General features: G+C 43.1%; 2 protein-coding genes across 2 annotated transcripts in view; one reads left to right on the top strand and one right to left on the bottom strand.

Annotated features, from left to right (window-relative positions):
• Positions 1-9,675: 9,675 nt before the first annotated feature.
• HMGB2 (high mobility group box 2) lies at positions 9,676-12,257 on the top strand. Its single transcript, XM_065404736.1, has 5 exons — positions 9,676-9,832; positions 10,373-10,543; positions 10,797-10,942; positions 11,031-11,205; positions 11,710-12,257. The coding sequence occupies exons 2-5, from the start codon at positions 10,394-10,396 to the stop codon at positions 11,869-11,871; spliced, it is 633 nt and encodes a 210-aa protein (XP_065260808.1). The 5' UTR covers positions 9,676-9,832; positions 10,373-10,393; the 3' UTR covers positions 11,872-12,257.
• A 5,213-nt stretch (positions 12,258-17,470) lies between these two features.
• The window catches only part of GALNT7 (polypeptide N-acetylgalactosaminyltransferase 7), a 116,353-nt gene continuing 110,676 nt past the window's right edge, over positions 17,471-23,147 (bottom strand). The window contains exons 11-12 of the mRNA XM_065404843.1: positions 21,748-21,876; positions 17,471-18,959 (exon numbers count right to left, since the gene is read on the bottom strand). Coding sequence (XP_065260915.1) covers positions 18,822-18,959; positions 21,748-21,876 — 267 coding nt within the window. The 3' untranslated portion in view covers positions 17,471-18,821. The remainder of the gene's footprint in view (positions 18,960-21,747; positions 21,877-23,147) is intronic.

Genomic DNA, 23,147 nt, shown 5'->3' with positions numbered 1-23,147 from the left:
GAGTCAAACTCACTCAGAAAATGTTTCCTTTACCCTAGCATGCTGGCAGGGAAAGATTTACACACTAGAGTTTTGAAGCGGAACATTTTCCACACAAGAATGCTCATATTTAAAATGTTTAGCATCAACACTGCCATGGAAAGTTTTCAGGATCAATATTCAGGCATAGAAAATTTTCAGTACTGGTTTCTATGTTATGTTGGAGGATATAGTGGAAGTTAGTGACTACAAATGTTTGGGTTTGTATGCTGTCTGATGCACAAGTATATAATATAGCCATCCACAAACAAATTTAAGTGTGTAAACCTTTCTATTTTGAAGTTAGAAGGGGCTGAAAAAATATTGTTCAGAATTGCAGAGGCAAATTTGTAACCAACTGTAATTTCTAAACTACCTAATGAAATTACTCGACGCTTACGCAAAACAAAATTCTGCTCCATCCCAACAGCAATAATAATAAAAAGATTAAAGTTTCTGTTCTGTTCTTTATTAGAGCAAGGGTAAAAAAAAGCATGTAATGGACCCTGGTTGAAATTGTAACTATGATAGAGCGCAGTGTCTCTTAACCTTTCCAGGTTCGCAACCCCTTATTCAAAGTCAAAATTTTTCATGCCTTGCCTTACATTTAGTATAAATTAAAAGTAAAACAAAAGTATCAGTGCTAACAACGATAAGCCTACATAAAGTATTTGTGTGTGTGTTTCGAGAAGTCAGCAAATAATATCTGACCTTGAAGGGTAAGGGTGGGCAAGGAGTGGGGGAGGGACTTTTTCTTTGCTTTAGATTGTAATAAATTTGTCAACACCTCGTGACCACCTGGATTGCCTTTTGTAACCTCCCTTGGGGTCAACAATCCACCAATTGAGAAACACTCATCTAGCGAGCCACCTCTTATAAGCCAAATTCTGCTTTCAGTTACATCAAAGTAAAACTTGATTTCAGTAGTGTTACTCCACATTTACATTGGTGTAAACTGAGCAGAATGTGCCCCTCCAAAGTCATAATTTGAGTGGCCTGGATGTGAGACCTGCAATGCTTGTGATACCTCTAGTGAACCAGGTAACAGTCTTACAGGAGACGTACCTCTGGTTATATTATTATTGATGTTCCGCGACCAGACAGCTAAAGGCTCCGTCTCTAGCAAGGGCGGTTGAGAAGGAACTGAGGATGGTTAGCTTGCGCGCACTGGCTAACCTCGTGGCACAGCACGAGGAGCGACAGCACATGTGCAGGGCCAATGGAGATTGCTACCAAAGTTCTCTGATCAGCAGCCCAGGGATGCAGACACACCTACAGTGGAGCACCCATAGGGACACTACTCAAAGAAGAAAACATCCTAGGGAAACTGTCACATAGGAATGTCTCACCAGAAAGAAAATGTCTCATCTCATCAGCTAATCAGATTCCCAAAACAAAATAATTGTGCTTTACAAATAATAAATATGTCTAAATAATAACAGCAAAGCAAGGTAAAATAAACTTTAAAAAATGCATAAGGATTAAGAAAACACTCCTAACAAAATAAATGAATAGCTCCTCACATCACTATTAAAGTCAGAACACTGATTTGCTAGTCAGAAGGAAATGGTTTATAATAATAAGCCTACCTTAGGGCACTATAAAATATCCACAATTTAGACTTAAAAACAGTAAACTGAATAAGTGTGCCAACATTATGAATAGGCACAGCCATGGAGGTTAGGTAACACAGAGGATTTTGACTACTGGAGTCTCTTTTAGGACTTATCTGTGCAGGGAAGCTTATTGGAAGAACTACTGAGATTGTAAGTAGGGCAGGGACTATCTTTTTGTCTTGTGTTTGTACAGCACCTTGCATAATGGGGACCGGATCCATGACTAGCTCCTAGGTGCTATGGTAATCCAAATAATAATAAGCCAGTATAACTCTTTGTTGACACTGTTGGGATCTAGGGTCCCTTTTTTCAGTTCAACTTACATTTGTTTGGAAGTAGCTCAAATTAAACTTAAAAAAAAGCAGTCTGAATCCTGAAAAAGTGTCCACGTGGGGAATTTCACCACATAGATCTGCCAGTAAATTTCCCTGTGTAGACAAGCCCTTGGTACAAGGCCAAAGTGAAGTTGAGGGACTAGGCAGCATACTCCTTGATGGATATGTCTTTTGGGTGATTGGAAATGTCTGGGCAGGAATGAATAGGAGGATCTGTGTGTAAAAACTTGTAGAACACCTGCCCATATTATACATGTACCATTTGCCACTGACTGCAGGCCTTGTATAGACTAGGAAAAAACGTCAAGGTAGTTTAACTCAATTGAAAACTGCACTGTAGACACAGTTTAAGATCTTGTCCGTGTTGAGTTATCACCTACGTCTTGCCTATGTCATAACTTAACCTGCTAAAATCCCATGAACCTACGCAACCCTCTTTGCTGTCCACCATCTCCGACAGAAGCATGAAACCTGCCCAGCTCTGAACTATTGCCATGAGCATTGCAAGCACAGGATACATGATCATCCAGTATTTGCAGAGCTGCAAAAAGAACCAAATCAGTAGGGAACATGACAGTTTCACATAGGACAGATTGCAGAGGGACATAAAAAACAATTGAAGGCTGTGGGGGGCATTCACGGAGCAACTGCAGCTGGTGGAATACCACTTCTGGGCCCCAGAAATGAACACGGACTAGTGGGATTGCATTGTAATGCAGATTGGGACTACAAGCAGTGGCTACAGATCTTTTGGACGTGAAAGGCCACATTCCTTGTCTGTGGATCGAGTTCAACCAAGCCAGCACAGGGACACCAGAATGCTGCACTGAAAGTAGATAAACAAGTGGCCATTGCACTGTGGAAACTTGCAAAGCTGGATTGCTACCAGACTGTGGGAAATCATTTTGGAATTGGCAAATCCACAGTAGGAGCCATTGTCATTCAAGCATGTAGGGCTAATAATTGTTTCTTGCTATGCAAGGCAGTGATACTCAGCAATGTGCAGAACATAGTGGATGGATTTCCAGCAATGGGGTTCCCTAACTGTGGTGGAGTAATAGATGGTAATGCATATCTGTATTTTGGCACCAGAGTACTTCAACAGGAAGGGCTACTCTACAGTTATGAAAGAGTTGGTGGATCACTGGGAATGCTTCACCAACATCAATGGTGGCTGGTCAGGAAAGATGCACACATCTTTAAGAACACAGAACTGTTCAGAAAGCTTAAAGCAGGGACTTTCCCAACCCCCACTTACCATTGGTAAAATGATCTAAGGGAACCCAGCCTGCCCTTTGCTACCCTGGTTCATGAAGCCATACCCTGGTCACCTTGACAGCACCAAGGAATGAGTCAACTTCTGGCTTGGCAGGTGCAGAATGACAGCTGAATGTGATTTTGGTAGATTGAAAGTTGTTTACTCACATGACTGGACGCTGTGAGAAAAATATGCCAACTGTTATAACTGCCTCCCACGTTCTGCATAATCTGTGAGGCAAAAGTTACCATGGTGGCAGAAGTAGAGTGGCTGTCTGCTGAGCGTGAGTAGCCAGACACAAGAGCCATTAGAAGAGTTCAATGCAGTTATGCTGCTGAGGGAGGCCTTGAGAAAGCACTTTATCAGTGAGCTACAGTAATGTGCTGTGGTGAACTGTGCTGTACCTGGCCGTGCAGTTTTGGGACCTGTTTGGAATTGTGTGATGCTTGGTGTACATCTGTGAATATACTACTATCAATGCACCTATTGATTTTGTGGTGTTTGCTTTACATTATTATTACACTGCATTTGTCACTGATCCTATGATTTGTGTCACAGTGTACAGTAACAAGTAAGTGAATGCTTTCAGTACTGCTAGGCATTCTTCAGCACATAGTGGGAATTAATAAAGATGAATTATCTCCCCTAAATTATAGTTTTATTTAACAAGACTAGTGGGGAAAAAATCAGTTAAATTTAAGAGCAAATACGTTAAGTTCTGTTCCATGAATTTATTACGTTTTTAACAAGGGGGAAAGAACATATATATATCTATTTTGGCAACACAAAGCAACCGTGACTCTCAAGGAAAGGGTATGTGAAGCAGTGATTGTCCTTACTGTCCCCTGGTGTGGAGTGGTAGGAGCAGGGATGTAGCCCCAATGCCACATGGAATGTTATGGGAAGAGGGTGTAGGGAAGTGCTAAAACTAAGTTCTCCAGGAACTACAAAGAGAGGTGATGGCATGATTTGTTGACCTACAGGTTCAACAGAGTCTGCAGCATCTGTAATAGCTGCCAGAGAAGCCCCATTATGTCCTCATGCATCTCCCTCTCCTTTTCGTGCTGGGACTCTCTCCTGTCATTCACACTCTAGGCCCTCTGCTCAAGGTACAATGCAGCACTGGCTTCCAGGATTTTGCTGAACACATCATCCCAAGTCCTCTTCTTTCTCTGGCTCAGGTGTTGCGTGGGTATGGAGGGGGAACCCCTTAAGCCCACAATGGTGGCAAGCTACAGACAAAACACAGAGATAAAATCATCAGTATGGTCACAACAGGAAGTGAAAGTTAAGGGTCAGAATTCCCTTCCCTTGCTCCCCTTAAGTTTTAAACAAGACATGCTTATTGACACTTGTGCTTTGGCGTGCTTGTGCATGGCACCACTCACAGCACCATCCATGGTAAATATGGCCTGCCACAGGCAAGGGAAACGAGGGAATTGCTCAATTGCATGAAACTAGGAGTATATGGCAACAGTACTGAATATTGGCACCACTGTCCACAGCCGGTGGTGATTTTAGCTGGTACCTCACTCCTAAGGCAGATAGCGCACAAGCTGCTACTGCCATCCCAGAGCCACCCTGGCCCATATGCTGCTAGCCTGTTTACTGCAAAGGTGCCTGTCAAAGTTATTGCCAAATTGCATGCAAAAGCGTCTTACTGCAGAGGAAGAAATAGGGCTGCCATCCCTAGAAACCTTCGGGAGAGAATTGCAGAGTACCTTCATGAAAGTTTTATCAAGATCTCTCAGGAGGATTCAAGGACCATCCCTGTGTACTTAAAAAAATTACTCTGCATAGTCCCCACCTAACTACAGGGGAATGAAAAGCAGATAACTCTCTTCAAGATAGTTGGTGTGATGCTGTGACTAGGTAATGGGATCCTTGGATGCATAAATGGGAATATCAAGCAAGAGTAGAGAAGTTATATTACCCCTGTATTTGACACTGAGGAGACCACTTCTAGAATACTATGTTGAGTTTTGGTGTATTGCTACCTCTTCTTGTACAAGTAAATTAATGAAAAGAGAATAGCTGTGTCCTGCTAAGTAGTGAGTGCCATCAGTACATCACTGTAATGGGGGACACATGTATATGCTTGAGCCAAGGTTTCTTCTCCTGCATCAGGCTCATCCTTTCTCAACTGCCAGGACTGACTGGACTGCAGTGAAGTCTCAAACAGGTCGTGGATTGCAACACACCTGGACCCCCAGAGGCATGTTTCCTCATCTTCCTCACCCTTGCTCTTCACAGCAGGGCTCTGTCTCTCGAATGCCACAGAGGTATTCATGGAGATCTGTAGGGTGGCAGTGGATCTCTACCAAGTATGGCATGCAGCTCTTTTTAAAAGCGACAGGTCTGCAGCTTAGCACTGGATCGACTGTTGGCCTCCCTGGCCTTTTGGTATGCCTGCTGTAGTTCCTTTGCTTTCATGCGGCACTGCTACTGATACCCCTTCTACGAGCAGATTATACAGGGAATGCAGAAAATGTCCACAGTTCTATGGCTGGTCCACAGCTGTGCCTTCACAGCCTCTTCTCCCCAGTCCCAGGAGATCCAATATCTCTTGTTTACTCCAGACCAGAGTGTGTGGTGCATATAGCCAGCATGGTCAGCTGGGCATTTGCATACAACAATAGTGAGCACAAACAGCAGTTCTCTAAGCTGGGCAATGAAGAAAAGGAATTTCAAAAAATCAGTTTTATAAGGGTGCAATGCAGTCTTCTAGTCTCCTTGATCCCATAGCGGTCAGCGTTGGGCATTGTGGGAAAGCTGCTTGAGAACTGTTAGGGTCAATGTAGGTAACAGTGTCTACACATGCACTGTGTTGACCTCAGTACATCAACCATGGCTCAACACCACTGGGGAAGGTGGTGTTACTGCATCGCCGTAACAAGGCACTTACATTGGTGGGAGACAAATCTATGAGCATGCCTACACTACAAAATTAAGTCAACTTAAGTCGTCATACTGCCACCACAGTAACTAAGTTGATTGTCCATGTCCACACTACGCTCCTTCCATCAGCAGAGTGTGTCCATATTAGCAGCTTATATCAACACACAGAGCAGTGCACTGTGGGTAGCTATCCCATTCTGGGTGTCTTGGGAAGGGGTTGCAAAATGCAAAGCACAGGGGAAAAGGGAGAGGATATCATTCTGAGATCATAGCAAGAGGTACATTTGCAGAGGATAGCATGCAACTCCTTGTAAAAGTAGCATATCTGCAGCTCCGCACTAGAATAACTGCTTTGGGCAGCAGAGTTGAAAATGGTGACCAGCGCGGTCATAATGGGCATTGTGGGACAGCTCCTGGAGGCCAGTTAAATTAACATAAGCAATGCAGTGTCTGCAATGCCACTATGTTGACCTAGCTACATCAGCGGGAGAAATATTGTATTGTAGTGTAGACATTGACATTATTATGTCGATGTAAGATGCCTTACATAGACATAACGCTTTAGGGTGTACCAGGTCTAAGTGTAGACCAGGGATAGGCAACCTATGGCACGTGCGCCGAAGGCGGCACACAAGCTGATTTTCAGTGGCACTCACACTCCCCGGGGTCCTGGCCACCGGTCCGGGGGGCTCTGCATTTTAATTTAATTTTAAATGAAGCTTCTTAAACATTTTAAAAACCTTATTTACTTTACATACAACAATAGTTTAGTTATATATTATAGACTTATAGAAAGAGACCTTCTAAAAACATTAAAATGTATTACTGGCACGTGAAACCTTAAATTAGAGTGAATAAATGAGCTTATGCTCCCAATACTTCTGTTAGTCTTAAAGGTGCCACAGGACCCTCTGTTGCTTTTTACAGATTCAGACTAACACGGCTACCCCTCTGATACTTGACACTTCTGAAAGGTTGCCGACCCCTGGTGTAGACACACACACAACTAGGTTGATGCAAGACTGCTTACGTCAACTGTACTTTGTAGTGTAAACCAGGCCTTAGTGACAACAAAACAGACTAAGCTAATATCAAAAGAAAAATGGATCTAGAGTAGGAAGAGAACAGAAAGAAATAAAAGAATATACAAGTTTTAGCACCTAAACTCTGAGGGCCAAATTCACCTCCTGGTATAACATGCTGTTCTGATAAGTACTAACTATAAAAGTTAACAGTTTGTAGAAAGGGCAGATTTAATGTTACTGAATATGGTCTCTAGGCTTTTAACTATGGCTTTCTCTACAGGGAAGAAAACCACAACATAAAAACCAGATGACCACTCTTTTTTGTTGAAACTGGCTCCTTTTATCCTTGTGCAAGAGATGAAAGGGGAAACCTACCAGCCTCTTCAATCACAGACTGCTGTCTTAAACTGGGATAGTTTATATGAGGATGATGATTAACAAAAAAAAAAAAAAAAAAGTGAAACTGCAAATTCATCATTGAAATATGCATTGTAAAAAGCGTCCTACATTCCCAAAGGAAGGGTTTGTAAAAACTGTCTCACTTACCAAGGAAGGAGGCTCGCTCCAAATGAGAAGGAACTAGGCAGGTCAAAACTTTCTAGCTATACAAGTTCTAGGCTCTGATTCCATAAGGAAGAAGTTCAGCTGTCACAGGAGAAGAGCTGGGAAAGTGCAGTAAGAAGGAAACACTTCATAAAGCAAAGCTTGAAAGCAGCATGCGCAAACATCACCCATGTTACCTTTAAGGGCTAGCTGATGAGGGGGACTCACTGTATGGAGCAGACCTATACAATTCAGAAAGCCCGAGAAGCCATAATTACTGATACAGAGCTCCTGGGCGTTATAACCCCAATCAATTACCTTGGGCGGAGGGAGAGGCGGGAAGAAGGGGCGGTTATCAGACATCTCCACCACCCAACAATAGCCGTTAACCCTTCCTCCTGCCCCAAAGCAGGAACTGCACCCTCCTTCTGATCTGTAAACTCTAACCCGTGCCACAGAACAAAGCTAAGCGCGTCCCGCTTTCAGCTTCATTTAACAAGGAAGATAGTGAGAGGGGACTTGTTGTGACGGTTTGAGGAGGCGTAGAAGTGAAAGTTAAAACATGGTTTTGCTATTTACCACACGTTGTTAGCTGGATCAGCAAAACATAACCCACCTCTGGCCCTGCTGCTGCCAGCTCCCACACACATGCTCTGGGGAGGAGAGCAGGCTGGCTCTCGGAGCTGCTGTTTAAGGTAGTGTTTACAGTCACTCTGGCTCTGGGGGTGGGGATGTCTGCTGCGCGCATTTCAATGAGCGGGTTCCAGTTCTCTGAAGTTTACCCGAGTCGAACTGCCCAAGCTTGACAAACAGCCTTGCAGCTCCTCGCTCTCCAGCGAGCCTGCTCTTCCTGCATCCCCAATCCTCCCCTCCAGCTATACCCCGACTCACACCAACCCTCAGCCAGCCCCTTCGCCACTCTTCAAATCTCCCCTCCCTCAAGGGAGGGCCAAACACACCCGCCATTGAAATCCGTCCCCATTGATCCCATGCGCAGTGTGAAACGCTGGGGGAGAAGGGAGCCGGGAAAGCAGCCGCAGCCAGTCACTGGGAAAAGCCCTTTTCCTTTAACACTGGGAGGGAGGGAAAGGGAAGGCGAATCAGAGAGAAATATCCCGGGGGGAAGGGGGGGAAGAGGGAACAAGGAACTTAGATTTTCCAGTTTACAAAAGCCAAGCCTGTTACCCGCGCCGCTCACTCTCAACAACGCCTGGGTGGGAAAGAAATCCCCGACCCTTCTAGGGGACGCTTCAACACAGGTGCTAACTGCTGAGTAAATTCGCTCAATAGAGGCCTACAACTCCCAGCGTGCTCTATTCTACCTTGCACCGAGCTGCCGCCTTAGAGACGGAGCAAGGCATGCTGGGAGCAGTAGTCCCCAGGAGCCACACCGGGCTCCACACATCCCCGACTGCAGCTCCCTAATGCCAGCCTGTGTTACCCATACGAATGTGATGTGTTGTTCACAACCCCGCTGGCTTTTAACGGCCTGTTGGCTGTAAATAAGAAGCTTCTTAAAAAACCCGCCCTCCCTAGTTCCTTTCCTCAAGCCACAGCCGTCTCTACTTTCAGACTGCCAATCCCGTCTACCACCCGCACCTTTTTCTGGCGCCTCTTGTTTTTCTCACTTCATATCCCTCCCCCACCCTTTGTATTTTTAAACCACGCTACTCCGCCCCGCTCTGTCCAATCGCAGCTCGGGTATTCCATTACAGCCAATGGCGGACATCCCCGCGGTTTTTTAAACTGCTGCTCGCCTCCAATCGGCGCCGTAGCTCTTAGTCCCGCCCCCGTCCTCTCCCTAACCGGTTCCAACGAGTACTGGAGCCAACGAACCCCTGAGACTCGACCTAACTTATGTGCTGCTCATGGGATGACGTAAAGAGAGCTAGGAACCAATCCACTGTACTCGCAAACCTAAGGGCGTGACCGTGTGCTGTTCGAAAGGGTGTGATAGCCAATCGGATGACGCGGTAGGCGGGACTGTAGGTGCTGTGGGTCAAGTTGCTGTGTCGGGTAGGACTGTGGAAAACAAGAGGCTGTAAGTGCGTCGGAGAGAAACCATTTGGCTGTGGCAGACGGAGCAGATCCCAGCACCAGGACCCAACAGCCCGCAGCCGCCGCCTCTCACCGCACCAGGCAAGGCCCCAACAACTGCAGCCTGCCCTGAGGAGTGTCCGCGCCGCTCCGTGCTGGTGACGGTGCCAGTGGGAGTCGGGACGAGACCAGCCGTGGGGTGGGGCGCGGCGGCTCCCGGGCGCAGTGGGTGTTCGGCCCCGCGGCGGGGGCGGTTGTTTTAGGGGGGGCTTCTTGGCTCTGCAGGTCGGCTGGGCAGGACCGCGCCCGCGGATTGGGGCGCGAGGCGGGGAGGGGGCCCGGTGCCATCGGGAGAGCGCGGGCGCGGTGGCATTTCGGGAGGGGGGTTGGTGGCTTCGCCGGGGCCGCTGGTGGGGTGGAGGCGCCTGTTGGTCCCGGGGAGGCCGCCCCGCCCCGTGGAAGTTTACTCGGAGTCGGAGGCCGCTTGGCTCCTCGGGAGAGGGAGGGGCCGGGCCTGGGCCCGGGCCCGGGGGATGGTTAGGCGGGAAGCCGCCGCTAGGGGAGAGGCGGGAGTGGCCTTAGCAGCAGCCCCGCCCGGCAAACGCTGCCGTCCCTTTCCTCACTCCGCGTCTCCTCCCCAAGGGCCCAGTGACCGCTCCCGCCATGGGCAAAGGCGACCCCAACAAGCCGCGGGGCAAGATGTCCTCGTACGCGTACTTCGTGCAGACCTGCCGCGAGGAGCACAAGAAGAAGCACCCGGACTCCTCGGTCAACTTCGCCGAGTTTTCCCGGAAGTGCTCGGAGAGATGGAAGGTGAGAGAAGGCCCGGGCCCGCCCACCGGCCAGGCCGCACCTCGGGGCGGGCGGGGCTTCCCTGCTAGCTCAGTGGAGAACGGTGCGGGGTCTCGTGTCTGGGAATCGTGACTCCCCTCCCCCATCGCCTCGTCAGCCTGTTTCATGGGTTTATGGGAAAGAAAAGGATCCTCGGGTGCAGCTGCTGTTAGCTGTTAATGAGTCACCAGGCCTTTTAGCTGATCTAACGCCTCTTTTTGCAATGTGTCTGCAGACAATGTCTGCAAAAGAAAAATCAAAGTTTGAAGATCTGGCGAAAGGAGATAAAGCTCGTTATGACAGAGAGATGAAAAATTATATTCCTCCTAAAGGCGAGAAGAAGGGAAAGAAAAAGGATCCCAATGCTCCTAAAAGGCCACCGTAAGTGTCTTCATCCTGGAATGAAAAGTATATTTTCAGTTTTGGTCAGTGTGACACCTTTTATTTTTCTTTCTTTCTCCCTGATCAGATCTGCATTCTTTCTCTTTTGTTCTGAACATCGTCCAAAGATCAAAAGTGACCATCCTGGCTTGTCTATTGGGGATACTGCAAAAAAACTAGGTGAAATGTGGTCTGAGCAGTCAGCCAAAGATAAACAGCCATTTGAACAGAAGGCAGCAAAACTAAAGGAGAAATATGAAAAGGTACAATGAAAACATCCAAGAATGTACATGTGGTCCAAAGTTTGAGCAGTTATAAATGAAATAGTGGTGGCATGCTCTATGCTTTACACAAGGGAAAAAAACATCGCTGCCTCACAATCCTGAATAGACTACACAATGTGACAGAAAACTGAAGAACATTCAGTTTCTATAGAGATGGGTTAGACAAGGCCTTACTGTGTAGGGAAACACACAAATGTAAAAATATTCAGACCAGATATTGCAGTGATTCTCAGTCTGCTCCATACCAAAATTGCATCTTAAAATAGGACAGAAAAAGCAGGAAGGCTATAAACCCCTGAAATCTGATCTGGGGATTCCTTAGGGGTGGGTCATAAGTGCCAGGTTGTGACCCTTTCTCTTAAAGCATCTAATTCATATGTTGTACAGCTCAGTATAATGCAAACAATTGTTAAATTAATGTTAGTCTTGGGATTTACAGGGATGTAATTCATTACTTGAAACTTAATGGCATCACTCTTTCAGGATGTTGCAGCATACCGTGCCAAGGGCAAGAGTGATGCAGGAAAGAAAGGTCCTGGTAGGCCCACAGGATCTAAGAAGAAGGCAGAACCTGAAGAGGATGAAGATGAGGAGGATGAAGAGGAGGAGGAAGATGAAGAGGAGGATGATGAAGATGAAGAGTAAATGGATATCCTGCTGTAAAGATTTGTGCTCGAAGTCCAATATTTTGCTAAGAATGTGAACTCAAGTGCAGCTCATTGTTAGCTTCAGTATAAAAAAAAAAACTGTACAGAATTGTGTATAGGTAATGTGATTCTTTGTAGGGAGACCTATATTTTTTAATGTAAGTAGTAGCTGAGGGCCGCTACAGTTAGGTTCTTAAAAACAAAAAACGGATGTTGTGGAATGTTTCTGCATATTTAATGGTTTCTTTAAAATTCAGTGACTGATAGTCTGATGTTTTTAGCAGAGTAAAACATAGGAAGTAGCAAAATAGCTGATCTTATATTTTGTAGAATATTGCATTGTATTACTTTTTTAACAATTTTGTAATAAAATGATGTACATTACTGTGTTCTGCTGTTACTGCCTTGGAGCATCTTCTAAAATACTCTTTATGATCATAGAGCAATAAATGGATACACTTAGGTATTTATAATTTAACACTTTAAACTTTCTTTACTTGTAAGCTCTTTTTGGGGTAGGACTGCCTAATCTAAATACATTATAATAATGGGGCCCTGATTCTAAATAGTGCTTGTGGATACTTCCGAAATGCTAGTAAGTGGCACGACTGGAATTCAGATTTTTCTCATGTGAGTTGATTACATCATTGCTTGCTTGAAACTGGCTTCCCTGTTCTGTTTCTATTTATAAGTTAACTTCTCCAAAGTAAAATCCCTGAATGGAGGTTGGTAAATATTTTGTTTCCAAAGGCTGTCTTTTTTAAAGACTAGATAAAAACCTTTTTGTGGTGAAGACGTAGCTTTAAAGTTAACATGCTTCCTTGTTAATGAGGATTAATGATTTTTTTTTGTCACTTTGAAATAGTCCCTCCTTAACCAATACCATTAAATTACATTAACAGTGAATTCTACTAGCATAGGAGAGGTGGTGTGTTGGTGATGCAGACTCCAGCTATACTGCCACCTTTTAAAGGAAGGATTGAGGTGGGGTCCTAAAGCTTTGTCTAAAGATGATCTGTAGCTGCCAATAGGTACAATGATAACAGCTTTGCCTTACATTTTTTTCCCCTGTACACAAATCTTAAACCCTCTTCTATCACTATGCTTTCACTTATGTAGTTTGACTATACTAGTGCTTAACTGGTGATCTGATCCCTTCCCCTTAACAAAAAGGGACTTTACAAAGTAATTTTGATGGTACTGGGAGCTATTAATACACTGACTCAAACAAATGGGACTCTGCTCTAAATAACCAGGTCCGTGATCCTCCTGTCTGTCTGCATAGGCTCAGAAACCCTTTTAAAGCACATACCTTAATACCTGTTTTCAGGGTTCTAGTTCTCAAGTTCAGTATTGAAGAGAGCTTGTGGGTGACCCTATGTACTAGGTCAGCAGTTCTCAAACTTTGTTGCCTTGTGGCCCTCTTCTGACAACAAAAGTTACTACACAACCCCAGGAGGGGAACTGAAGACTGAGCCACAGGCAGGGGGCATGTAACCTTAGCCCTGGGTGGTAGGGCTTGGGCTCCAGACTTGCTGGGGCCCAGAGCAAACACCACCCTTGGTGACCCCATTAAAATGGTATCATGACCCACTTTGGGGTTCCAAGCCAGTTTGAGAACCCCATTGAAATTTGGTGCAGGCACCCCTTTATTAGACAGTGGGGCAGATAGGCTAAATTTCAGTAAGTGGCAGTGTGACCAGGCACTTGTGGTTCCAATGCCACTGAAAGATAGCCTGGCTGGGCCAAATCTCAGTAAGTGGTATTGCAACCTGTTGCATGGGATTACCCACTAGTGTTCAATGTTGAAATTGAGGAATATGGCCCTGAAAATATTATTTAAAACACTGATTCCAATAAAGGGGATTCTGTATTGGTCCCAGTTCCATCAAGGTTACATTGGAAAGTCTCATTTTGTTAAAGGGCGGGGGGGATAGGTAGTAGCCACATTTTTTTTTTTTTTTTTTTTAAATGAAAGGATGTGAGTCAAGGTTGAGAGCCCACGGTCTAAAGCAGGGGTGGGCAAACTATGGCCCGTGGACCGCTTCTGGCCCATCAGATGCTTTTATCTTGCCCTCGAGTTCCTGCTGGGGAGTGGAATCAGGCGCTTTCCCTGCTCCAGCTGCCCAGTGCTCCCCAGTCCCCCCGACTCTCAATTCTCTTGATGAGCACCGTCTTTTGGCATGCAGAGCCACGCTGCACAGGTGTGACTTCACTGTGCTGTTTCTGGGATTGGAACTCCACCCCATGTAGCAGGCCTGGCCTCCCTATGGAGCAGAGCACCCAATCCCTGCCCAGTCTCCTATGGACCTACCCTTGAAAGCCTTGAAACCACCCAGGGGCCGCACCAGTCCCAGCTAGGGTGCCTCTGCCCATGACAGTGCCTGGTATGGCCCCCTTTGAGTCACTGCTGGCAGGGCCCCTAGGAGTTCCCGGTACTGCCCCTGTAGAGCCCCACCCCTGTGCCACATCCCGTGCATCCCCATAGAGTTCCCCCTCCCACACCAGGCATTCATGCCCGCCCTACAATTTTTGTACCCAGATGTGGCCCCTCAGGCCAAAAAGTTTGCCCACCCCTTGGTCTAAAATCTTTAATTCCCCAGGCAACTAACCCACTTAAGCCCTAATCAACATAGGTGCCTAGTCACTTCATAGCATATTTGCTGTACAGTTACTATGGTCACTTTTGCACTATGGACACTTTTACAGTGCACTCCCATTTAGAAGAATCATTGCTGTAAGAATCAAGGGCATATAGTGATCAAAACAGAAAAATCATTCTTATAGTCTAAATATACTCTGCTTATAAGAATCAAATCATCTAGGAGGGATGTTAGTCTTATAAAAGCCATTTACTGTAGCTACAGTCTGAAATTGGTAAACTTTTTTTTTGGGGGGGGGAGAGGGTAAAATCACCCTTTTCCCCTAAATTGGGGCAAATTCTTTTTACTCTGTGCCCCCCCCTCCCCAATTTGACAGCTTGTAAAGTGCTAAGTTTGTACAAGCACCTCAACCTTGGTGACATTACTGTCCAAAAATGGAAATGATGGGTAATATGTTATATGTGGAATAATCTCAGCCCAGTGAGGGAATTAGTTGTCATAACAGTAACCATTTTACATGGAGGCTCCATGTAAAAGATGTGTAGGTAACACCACAACTGAGCACTATAGCAGCATTCTCATCAAGTACATACAGTAACTCCTCACTTAAAGTCGTCCCGATTAACATTGTTTTGTTGTTACGTTTCTGATCAATTAGGGAACATGCTTGTTTAAAGTTCTGCAATGCTCCCTTATAACGTCATTTGGCAGCTGCCTGCTTTGTCCACTGCTTGCAGGAAGAGCAGCTGGTGGGGGCTTGGAACTAGGATGGACCGGCAGCCCCCCATCAGCTCTCTGCTCCCCTAAGTTCCCTGTGCAGCAGCTGCCCAGCAGGCTACCAATTGCCAGCAGTTCAGCTGTCCCTCCCCGCCACTGCCATGTGCTGCCCCTGCCCTCTGCCTTAGAGCTGCTCCCCAGAGCCTCCTGCTTGCTGTGTGTGTGGGGGATGGAGAGGGGGCTAATGTCAGGCTGTCCCCCTCACCCCTTCACCCCGCTTACCCCATCTTCCATAGAGCAGGGGGGACACATGACAGGGCTCAGGATGGAGGGAGCTTCCTGGCAGCAGCTGCCATCTCAGCTTGCTGATCTACTTAACAAGGCAGTGTACTTAGAGTGGGGTCAGGGTACTTAAAGGGGCAATGCACATCTCTCTCTCACACACAGTCTCTGTCTGCCATGCTCTCCCCTCCCTCCATTCGTGCTGCCTTGTAGAGTGTGAGGCTACATTAACAACAAGTTAACCCTTGAAGGCTCAGCCAACTGCTAGTTCATCATTCAGCACTAAGGCATTCCCTGGGAAATATCCCACCCTCTGACTTCACCTCCTCAACCAAGCCTCACAATCATCATCGCCGTGTACCAGTATTAAATGGTTTGTTTAAAACTTATACCGTGTGTATATATATATATATATACACACACACACACACACACACACACACACACACACACCTATCTTTTGTCTGGTGAAAAAAAATTCCCTGGAACCTAACCCCCCCCATTTACATTAATTTTTAATGGGGCAATTGGATTCACTTAACATGGTTTTGCTTAAAGTCACATTTTTCAGGAACATAACTATAACGTTAAGCAAAGAGTTACTGTACTTTGCTGAGGAAAAAAATACTGAAGCTTTAGTATTGTGATGTGGCAAGTTTAGGACTAAATCCTGCACCCTCCTCCCCTTAAAGTCCAATAGCTATATTCCTACACAAACAGAAGGTGGTGAGCTTATTAAAAAAAGAACTAACTAGCTTGGTAATGTAATGTTGCTAACACCAGCTGGTGTAAGTATATACATACTACTGTTTAATTTTGGGGAACAACGTTTGACATTGTAGTTCAGAAATTCAAGTGATAGCATAGCTGACTGGGCTAAGGCAGTGGATGGAAGGGACCAGTGATTAGGGTGCGAGTCTGGGATTTGGCCTGGCTCAGGTTGAATGCCCTGCTTATCATAGCAGTTCTGTTCAATATCTTCATAAATGATTTAGATAATGGCATAGAGAGTACACTTATAAAGTTTGCAGACGATATCAAGCTGGGAGGGGTTGCAAATGCTTTGGAGGATAAAAGTATAGCAAACCCACAAGTTAAAATATTTGTTTTATTTTCCTCACCTAGAAAACACACAATCCAGCATTAAGATGCACATCGGCTCCCCAAATTTATCCCTAATAAAACTTTTGAAGATTTATACAATTTCTACAGAAACATACAGTGTATCAAAATCTGCATAAATCAAATTTATAAAATGTGTAGAAATGCATAGTGATATTATCATCAGTTTACAAAGCAAGATATGGGACATTTTTCCCCCCCAAGCAGGCTACAATAGGAAAAGTCATTACAGCAACAGCTTCTGATGTTCTCATGTTTTGTAGTTTGCAGTTTCAGATACAGATTCATATGCACATACAGTATCTTTTAATGAATTGCACAAAATACCCATTTAAAATATACACCTGGACAATTTATATGCCACCTTTCTTTCACTAATGCATAGTAAACATGATTAATCTACCCAACACAAAAATGGAGTCAGTTTTCATACACACAAATAATAAAATTACCTATACTCTTATTCTCCCTCCTTTATTTTCTAATTTTATTTTTCACACCTTTTAAAGGACAGCTGAGAAGTTTAAAGAAGCCAGAGGAGATCCCAAATCATTGCCAAAATATGCATAGATAGATAGCTTTATAAAGGTCAAATTCTGCCTTTAGATATGACACATAACCCTTACTAACTTCAATGGACGTTACATGCAATGCTAATCTGCATTTGAGGGCAGAATTTGGTACTAAAACAAATACTTTCAGGGTCTGATCCTGTGAGGTGCAAAGGGCTCAACTCCTATTAAGTCAAGGCATTCGTGATGTCATCAACTCTTAATAGTCTCAGAATCTGGATCTAAAACTAGTTGACAGTGCCCCTTTAAAGTCTACCCCTGTATGTTAATTAATTTTCTTTCTTTTTTTTTTTAATTTAAAGTTTTAGTTCACCAGGTGAATTTAGTTCACCAGGTGAATTCAATTTATATTAACAATGTCACAAAGTACTGGATCATTCTTAATTTTATACATTGTGCAGCTTTAGCTTTAAAATATATCAGAGGTTTGTACAGCATGATACAACAAAGACGTTAGTGTTTGTAAGTTCTTAGCTGTAATTCAGAGCACTCTCTTCATCAGATGTATCACATAATGCTTTCAGGTTCAGTTTCTTTTGGCTTTTTTAATATTGAAAAGAAAATAAATGTTTAATTGCTTTAGTGCTGTCTAAGACTATGTCTACACTACGGATCTTACAGCAGCACTGTACCACTGTAGTTGTGCCACTGTAAGGTCTCCTGTGTAGCCGCTCTCTCACTGGCATAATTAAAACATCCCCAACGAGCGGTTGTAACTATGCTGTCTACACTGGCGCTTTTGTTGGTGAAATTTATGTCAGCCGGGGTGGGATTTTTTCACTCACCGGACCAACAAAAGTGCTAGTGTAGAAAAAGCCTAATATACCAGCTGCATCCAAGTGCTACTCAGCATACCTGGTTCAGCTCACTTAAAGTTCCAATGAATTTACAGCACCGAGCTGCAAAAGGGACATTTTGCAATATTTTTGGGACCCCCTACAGCATTTCTGGTGTGGTCTGTACCTTTATTTGCCTTACCAATATGTAGTAAATACAGAAGTCACATTGGCAACACAAACTTGTCTTCGGTAATTACGTGGGTGGTACAATTAATCCTTATCAATATGACGTATCAACATATCCATACTATACATTCCATCAAATGTTTTTGTTGTAAAATATAGAGAAATGAAAGAGGCACTAACGTTGAAATCTACCTTTCCAAAAAAGCAGCATGACTGTGAAAGAAGGCCACTCTGGCTAATAACCCGTGGCAGTGCTTGGTAGGATGTAAAATAAAATAAAAAGATACAACAGGTTGATAATCACCACATTATATGAAAGTCTGGTTACTCCAACCTTTTCAAGTGTGTGTAAAAAAACTGCCTTCAGACCCCTGAGTGAAATCCCAAAGAAGACCACAGTGCTTTTAACTTTGTTCCTATAAAACATAGCTAAGAGCACATAAACCCCCAACATCTTAAAACAAAAAAGATGTAAACATCTACAAAGTTTAAGGTAAAAGCAGTTTTGTAAACATTAACTGCAGATGATAATGTTATTGTAATATCACAGTTCATCTATGTCCTTCATCCAAGTCGGGAGATTTCAAGCTTGCAGCTGTACAAAGTTAATAGTTGCAGCAGTTTTCAGGTTATTTTCAGTCCTGTACAAATTAATGTTTCAGTAGGCCAGGTTTTTGTTTGTTTTGTCTATACACTAAGAATGTTGTTCATTTCCCATTTTTGTGTTGCTTTACTGGAGTCACATTCAGTGATAAAGACTTGGTGTAAGACCTCTGAGCGATCTAAGCACTTCCCTGAAGGAATATGGGTAAATCTATGTAGATTCTGGAAAACAAAACGATCAAAAATAGATTTAAAATCTTCCCCATCTAATATGTGTAGCTGTTTAAAAACAAATTACCCAGTGTCCCTGTGAAAGTCTCATTTCTACATTAATAATGTTATCACTTATTAGGCCTATATTTTCACATCTTGAAATGTTACATTATAAAAAGGTAAATAGATGCACTTGGTCCATTTTAAAAACCCACACTTATTCCTCATAGGAAACAGGCTATTTCTGCATAACTGATTCTAAACTATGTTTAATAAAAAAAATTTGTCTATCCTAGATTTTTTTTTAAAGACAAATGCTTGAAAACAAGACCTTTCCTGTTTAGGATTGCCATCTAATCCGGCTGTTTATGCTTCACCTAAGGTTATAACCATAATGCCAACATCAGAGCAATGCAAATATTTGGGGTGAAAGTGATTATTTGCCTCAGCTCTTCTCCCACATTTTCTTTTTCCAATGGTAGCAGGGAGAAGTGGGGTTATGAGATAGCCATTGTCCCCCAAATCAACAAAAGTCAGCAAAAGACAAAGGGAATATTCTGACCAGATCTGGCTATACTCTCTCTCTGGGATAACTGAGTGGCCTATAGGAGCACTACTACTGAATCCCTATAGTCACATAACTGATTCACTAGAGTAGCACAAATATTGCGACTGTTTGACCGACACTGAAACACCCCCCCCAAAAAAATGTTGCTGTTCACGTCTGCACTGGGCATCACATTTCTTGTACTGGTTATAACTGTTATCTTCCTGCCCCAGTCCACCCCCATCAGTGAGAATATATTTTTAAAATGGGTTGCACAGTAATTAAACACTGAAAATCTGGCTCACAAGTGCACCAAGTTTCCAGTGTTTGTTTGCTTACCCACCTTTGATAGTCTTTTATCATATTTCTTTGGAAATAAACCAAATGTTTTGGTCTATATTCTGTGCTGTGCCTACTGGGCCACTCTCTCCTAACTTCTAGTAACAGAAACATTGAAGCAAACAATTGCACAATTGGCACAGCTACTGTGGAAAGGGATTCAACTCGTGTAAAAACAAAACATAATGAAGTGGCAAGTAACATGCTGGGCCACATTAGAACTGGTGGAGACCAAACAAGTTGTACATATACACTACAGAACAAAGTAGACACCAAAACAGTGTGTATTGATTTTTATCTAAATTCCTGGGATTTAAAGATCTTGTCTGTCTCTTCCCAGCTTTTTAGCTCCATACAAACAGCTTTTTGTTATTCAGGACTTCACAGCTGTATGCAAATATTACAAAAACTTGCATGTCAGTGGAAGGCAAATGGACTTTCACCACATAATGCTTAACAAAGAATCTAGCTGCTTCAGGCAAATAGAATCCAGATACCAACAGACTAATGAGTGAATTAATAAATGCACAACAAGCTAGATGGTAATGATTCAGAAAACAACTGGGTAATAGCAATCTGGCATTCAACCCTTTTAGACCACATTATGCCCTCAAATACACAATTGAGGTGTGTGTGTGTGTGTGTGTGTGTGTGTGTGTGTGTGCACGTATTTAAAGGCCAAATTTCCTTATTAGTGTATTCTGTCTTTATCTCTTTTTACTGGAACAAAAGTATGAGCTGACTCATTAAATATAATAGAGGAGTAGGATAAAAATGTTTTCAAAGTTAGTACCTATACCAAAATACATATTTACTTAATAGCTATTACAAGCTATAAATCAATACTTCATTTAAAAATTCAGATCTTTCACAACAGCATCACACAGTGGCCACACGCATCATTTAGAAAACACGAGACAATATTTACTCAGAGAATAGGTAGCTAACTCAAAAGAACAAAACTAAATTCTGAACAAGACACAGGACAACACATATAAATAATTACATTTAGCAGAAATAGAACTAGCATTGCTGTACTTCCCCTCTCCTCTCTCAGTACTGCTGAAAAATGTAATTTAAATGGAGCACTATTTCAGTATAGATATGCAAGGTAATCAAATTACATTATTCGAGCTGCTAAATTCACCCTTGCATCTTTGCCAGATTCTGGCAATACAGACATTGTGGAGAACTCTCTTGGTGGGAAGGGCATTAGCAGGAAGGTTGCTGTGAGCAAAAGCTGTTGCAACCTTCATTAGGGGTGTGCGGGCCACCACAGTGCCAAAAAGGGGGCAGCGGGAATATGCTGATTCAGCACATACCCATAGAATCATAGGACTGGAAGGGACCTTGAGAGGTCATTTAATCCAGTCCCCTGTACTCATGGCAGGACTAAGTATTATCTAGATCATCCCTGAGAGGTTTTGTCTAACCTGCTCTTAAAATCTACAATGATGGAGATTCCACAACCTCCCTAGGCAATTTATTCCAGTATTTAACCACACTGACAGAAAGTTTTTCCTAATGTCTAACTGAAACCACCCTTGCTGCAATTTAAGCCCATTGCTTCTTGTCCTAGCCTCAGAGGTTAAGGAGAACAATTTTTCTCCCTCTTCCTTGGCAGCAGCTGTCCTGGTGGAATTTAAAGCTGCTTTTCTGCAGCGGAAATCCTGGGAGAGGGCGGGTAGTGCCAACAAAACCCATCTTCCCTCAGAGTGAATTCCTCCCATAAAGCAAGAGGAGAGCCTGGTACAGAAAAGTGAAATTTACATTTTGCCACACCAAGTTCAGTGAATCTGGTCCTAGAGCTTTACTTCCAGATGTATGCACAATAAAAAAAGTCTTAACAAAATGGGGTGTAAAAAAAGTCTTAACAAATCGCCTATCCTTGCACCATATACTGTCACATACCTTGAAGTATTGCCATTCCTTGTATTCATTTAGATTACAGTGCGTAATCATAACTTTTGATCCATCAGGTCCTTTAGTCAAACACTGGTCATACTGCATGAGTTGATTAGCTTCATTTATTCGAAAAAGCTAAAAGAAAAATATTGAGGCACCTTTTTGTTACTGTAAACACAAAGGGTGAACTTTATACGGTAACTGAAATTTTAGAAGCAATACTATAATAATTAATTTACATCATCTGGAATATTCTTTTGAAATTATCATCACACCTACCTTTGCTTGAATAGGGCTGATTTATTTTAAGTGATGCAATATATTAGCTTTTCACTATCAGAGACTTACCATATGAAGTACCTTCTTTCTGAGCTCAGAAAACTAAATATATACGACTACTAAATTAAGTTAAGAACAAAGAGGATAAATGCAAAAGATTTTATCGGAGAGGCTCCTGAGAAGAGCTGGATAAATCAATCTGCGGTTTGATGGCTATATAATCACAGCCTTTCAAAGAGCTGGAAGCCAGTGAACTTTTGTCCTCACCAGTATTTTCAAATGAAGACAATAATAAATTTAAGAACTACAGAGCACTGGGCCAGAGGGAAAACTACCAAATTGAAATACAAACAGATAATTTCTGCTACTTCTTAGATTGGCATTTAATTAAGGTAAGATTTTAGGACTGAAAAAGAATGATTTTTTCATAGGCTTTCTAGAGTACTGTATAGTGAAAATGTATTTTCACAGGGTACTGCATTATATTTTAAACTACAGTTACAACAGTGACATTTTTACATTAAGAGCCAACTGAACATGATTTTTTAAACAGGGACATCATCCTGTATGACTGCATAAGATTAAGTCGTATATCTATATATCGAGAGAGAGAGAGAGAAGATAATTTTTTGTTAATCTCTTTTTACCATTTTGCTTTGAGCCATTTTTCAGTTTACAGACTTTTTCAAAATTTTAAGTATCAAATTCAAGAAGATAAAGCTACCTGACTGCCTGAAGTAGGTTTGTCCTTGTGGTGGTGAGATGGCAAAATTGTGAAGACTTGGGCCAAATTGTGCAATAGATTTATTACAATTATCTGTTAGGAACTAAGCTTTTTCCAATTTAACTCAGCTTAATTTATGAATTAATTTGTATTTGATTCCTTGTTTCTGGTAGTGGAAAGCCATTTAGTGCATCAGTGCATTGCACACCTATATCACAATTCTGAGAAGTAGTAACTAAGGCACCACAGTGGGTAAGGGGAATATTTCCTGAGTGGAAACCAATCCCAAATTCCCACCCATAAAAGCTGGCACAGTCCGCAACTTTCCCCCCGCATTTAATCTACTTTTTGGTAACCACAGTAGTTTTAGGGACTTTATCAGAGAAACAGCTTTATGATTATT

The sequence above is a fragment of the Emys orbicularis genome, chromosome 5 (genome assembly GCF_028017835.1).
Source record: "Emys orbicularis isolate rEmyOrb1 chromosome 5, rEmyOrb1.hap1, whole genome shotgun sequence".
NCBI lineage: Eukaryota > Metazoa > Chordata > Testudines > Emydidae > Emys > Emys orbicularis.
The sequence above is the reverse complement of the archived record's forward strand: the minus strand, read 5'-3'. Positions and strand labels throughout refer to the sequence as shown.

Bases quoted from the DNA above. Each gene is read 5' to 3' on its own strand.
- HMGB2 (XM_065404736.1), top strand. From the start codon at position 10,394: ATGGGCAAAGGCGACCCCAACAAGCCGCGGGGCAAGATGTCCTCGTAC. The intron at 10,544-10,796 runs GTGAGAGAAGGC...ATGTGTCTGCAG, and splicing joins AGTGCTCGGAGAGATGGAAG to ACAATGTCTGCAAAAGAAAA. The intron at 11,206-11,709 runs GTACAATGAAAA...TCACTCTTTCAG, and splicing joins TAAAGGAGAAATATGAAAAG to GATGTTGCAGCATACCGTGC.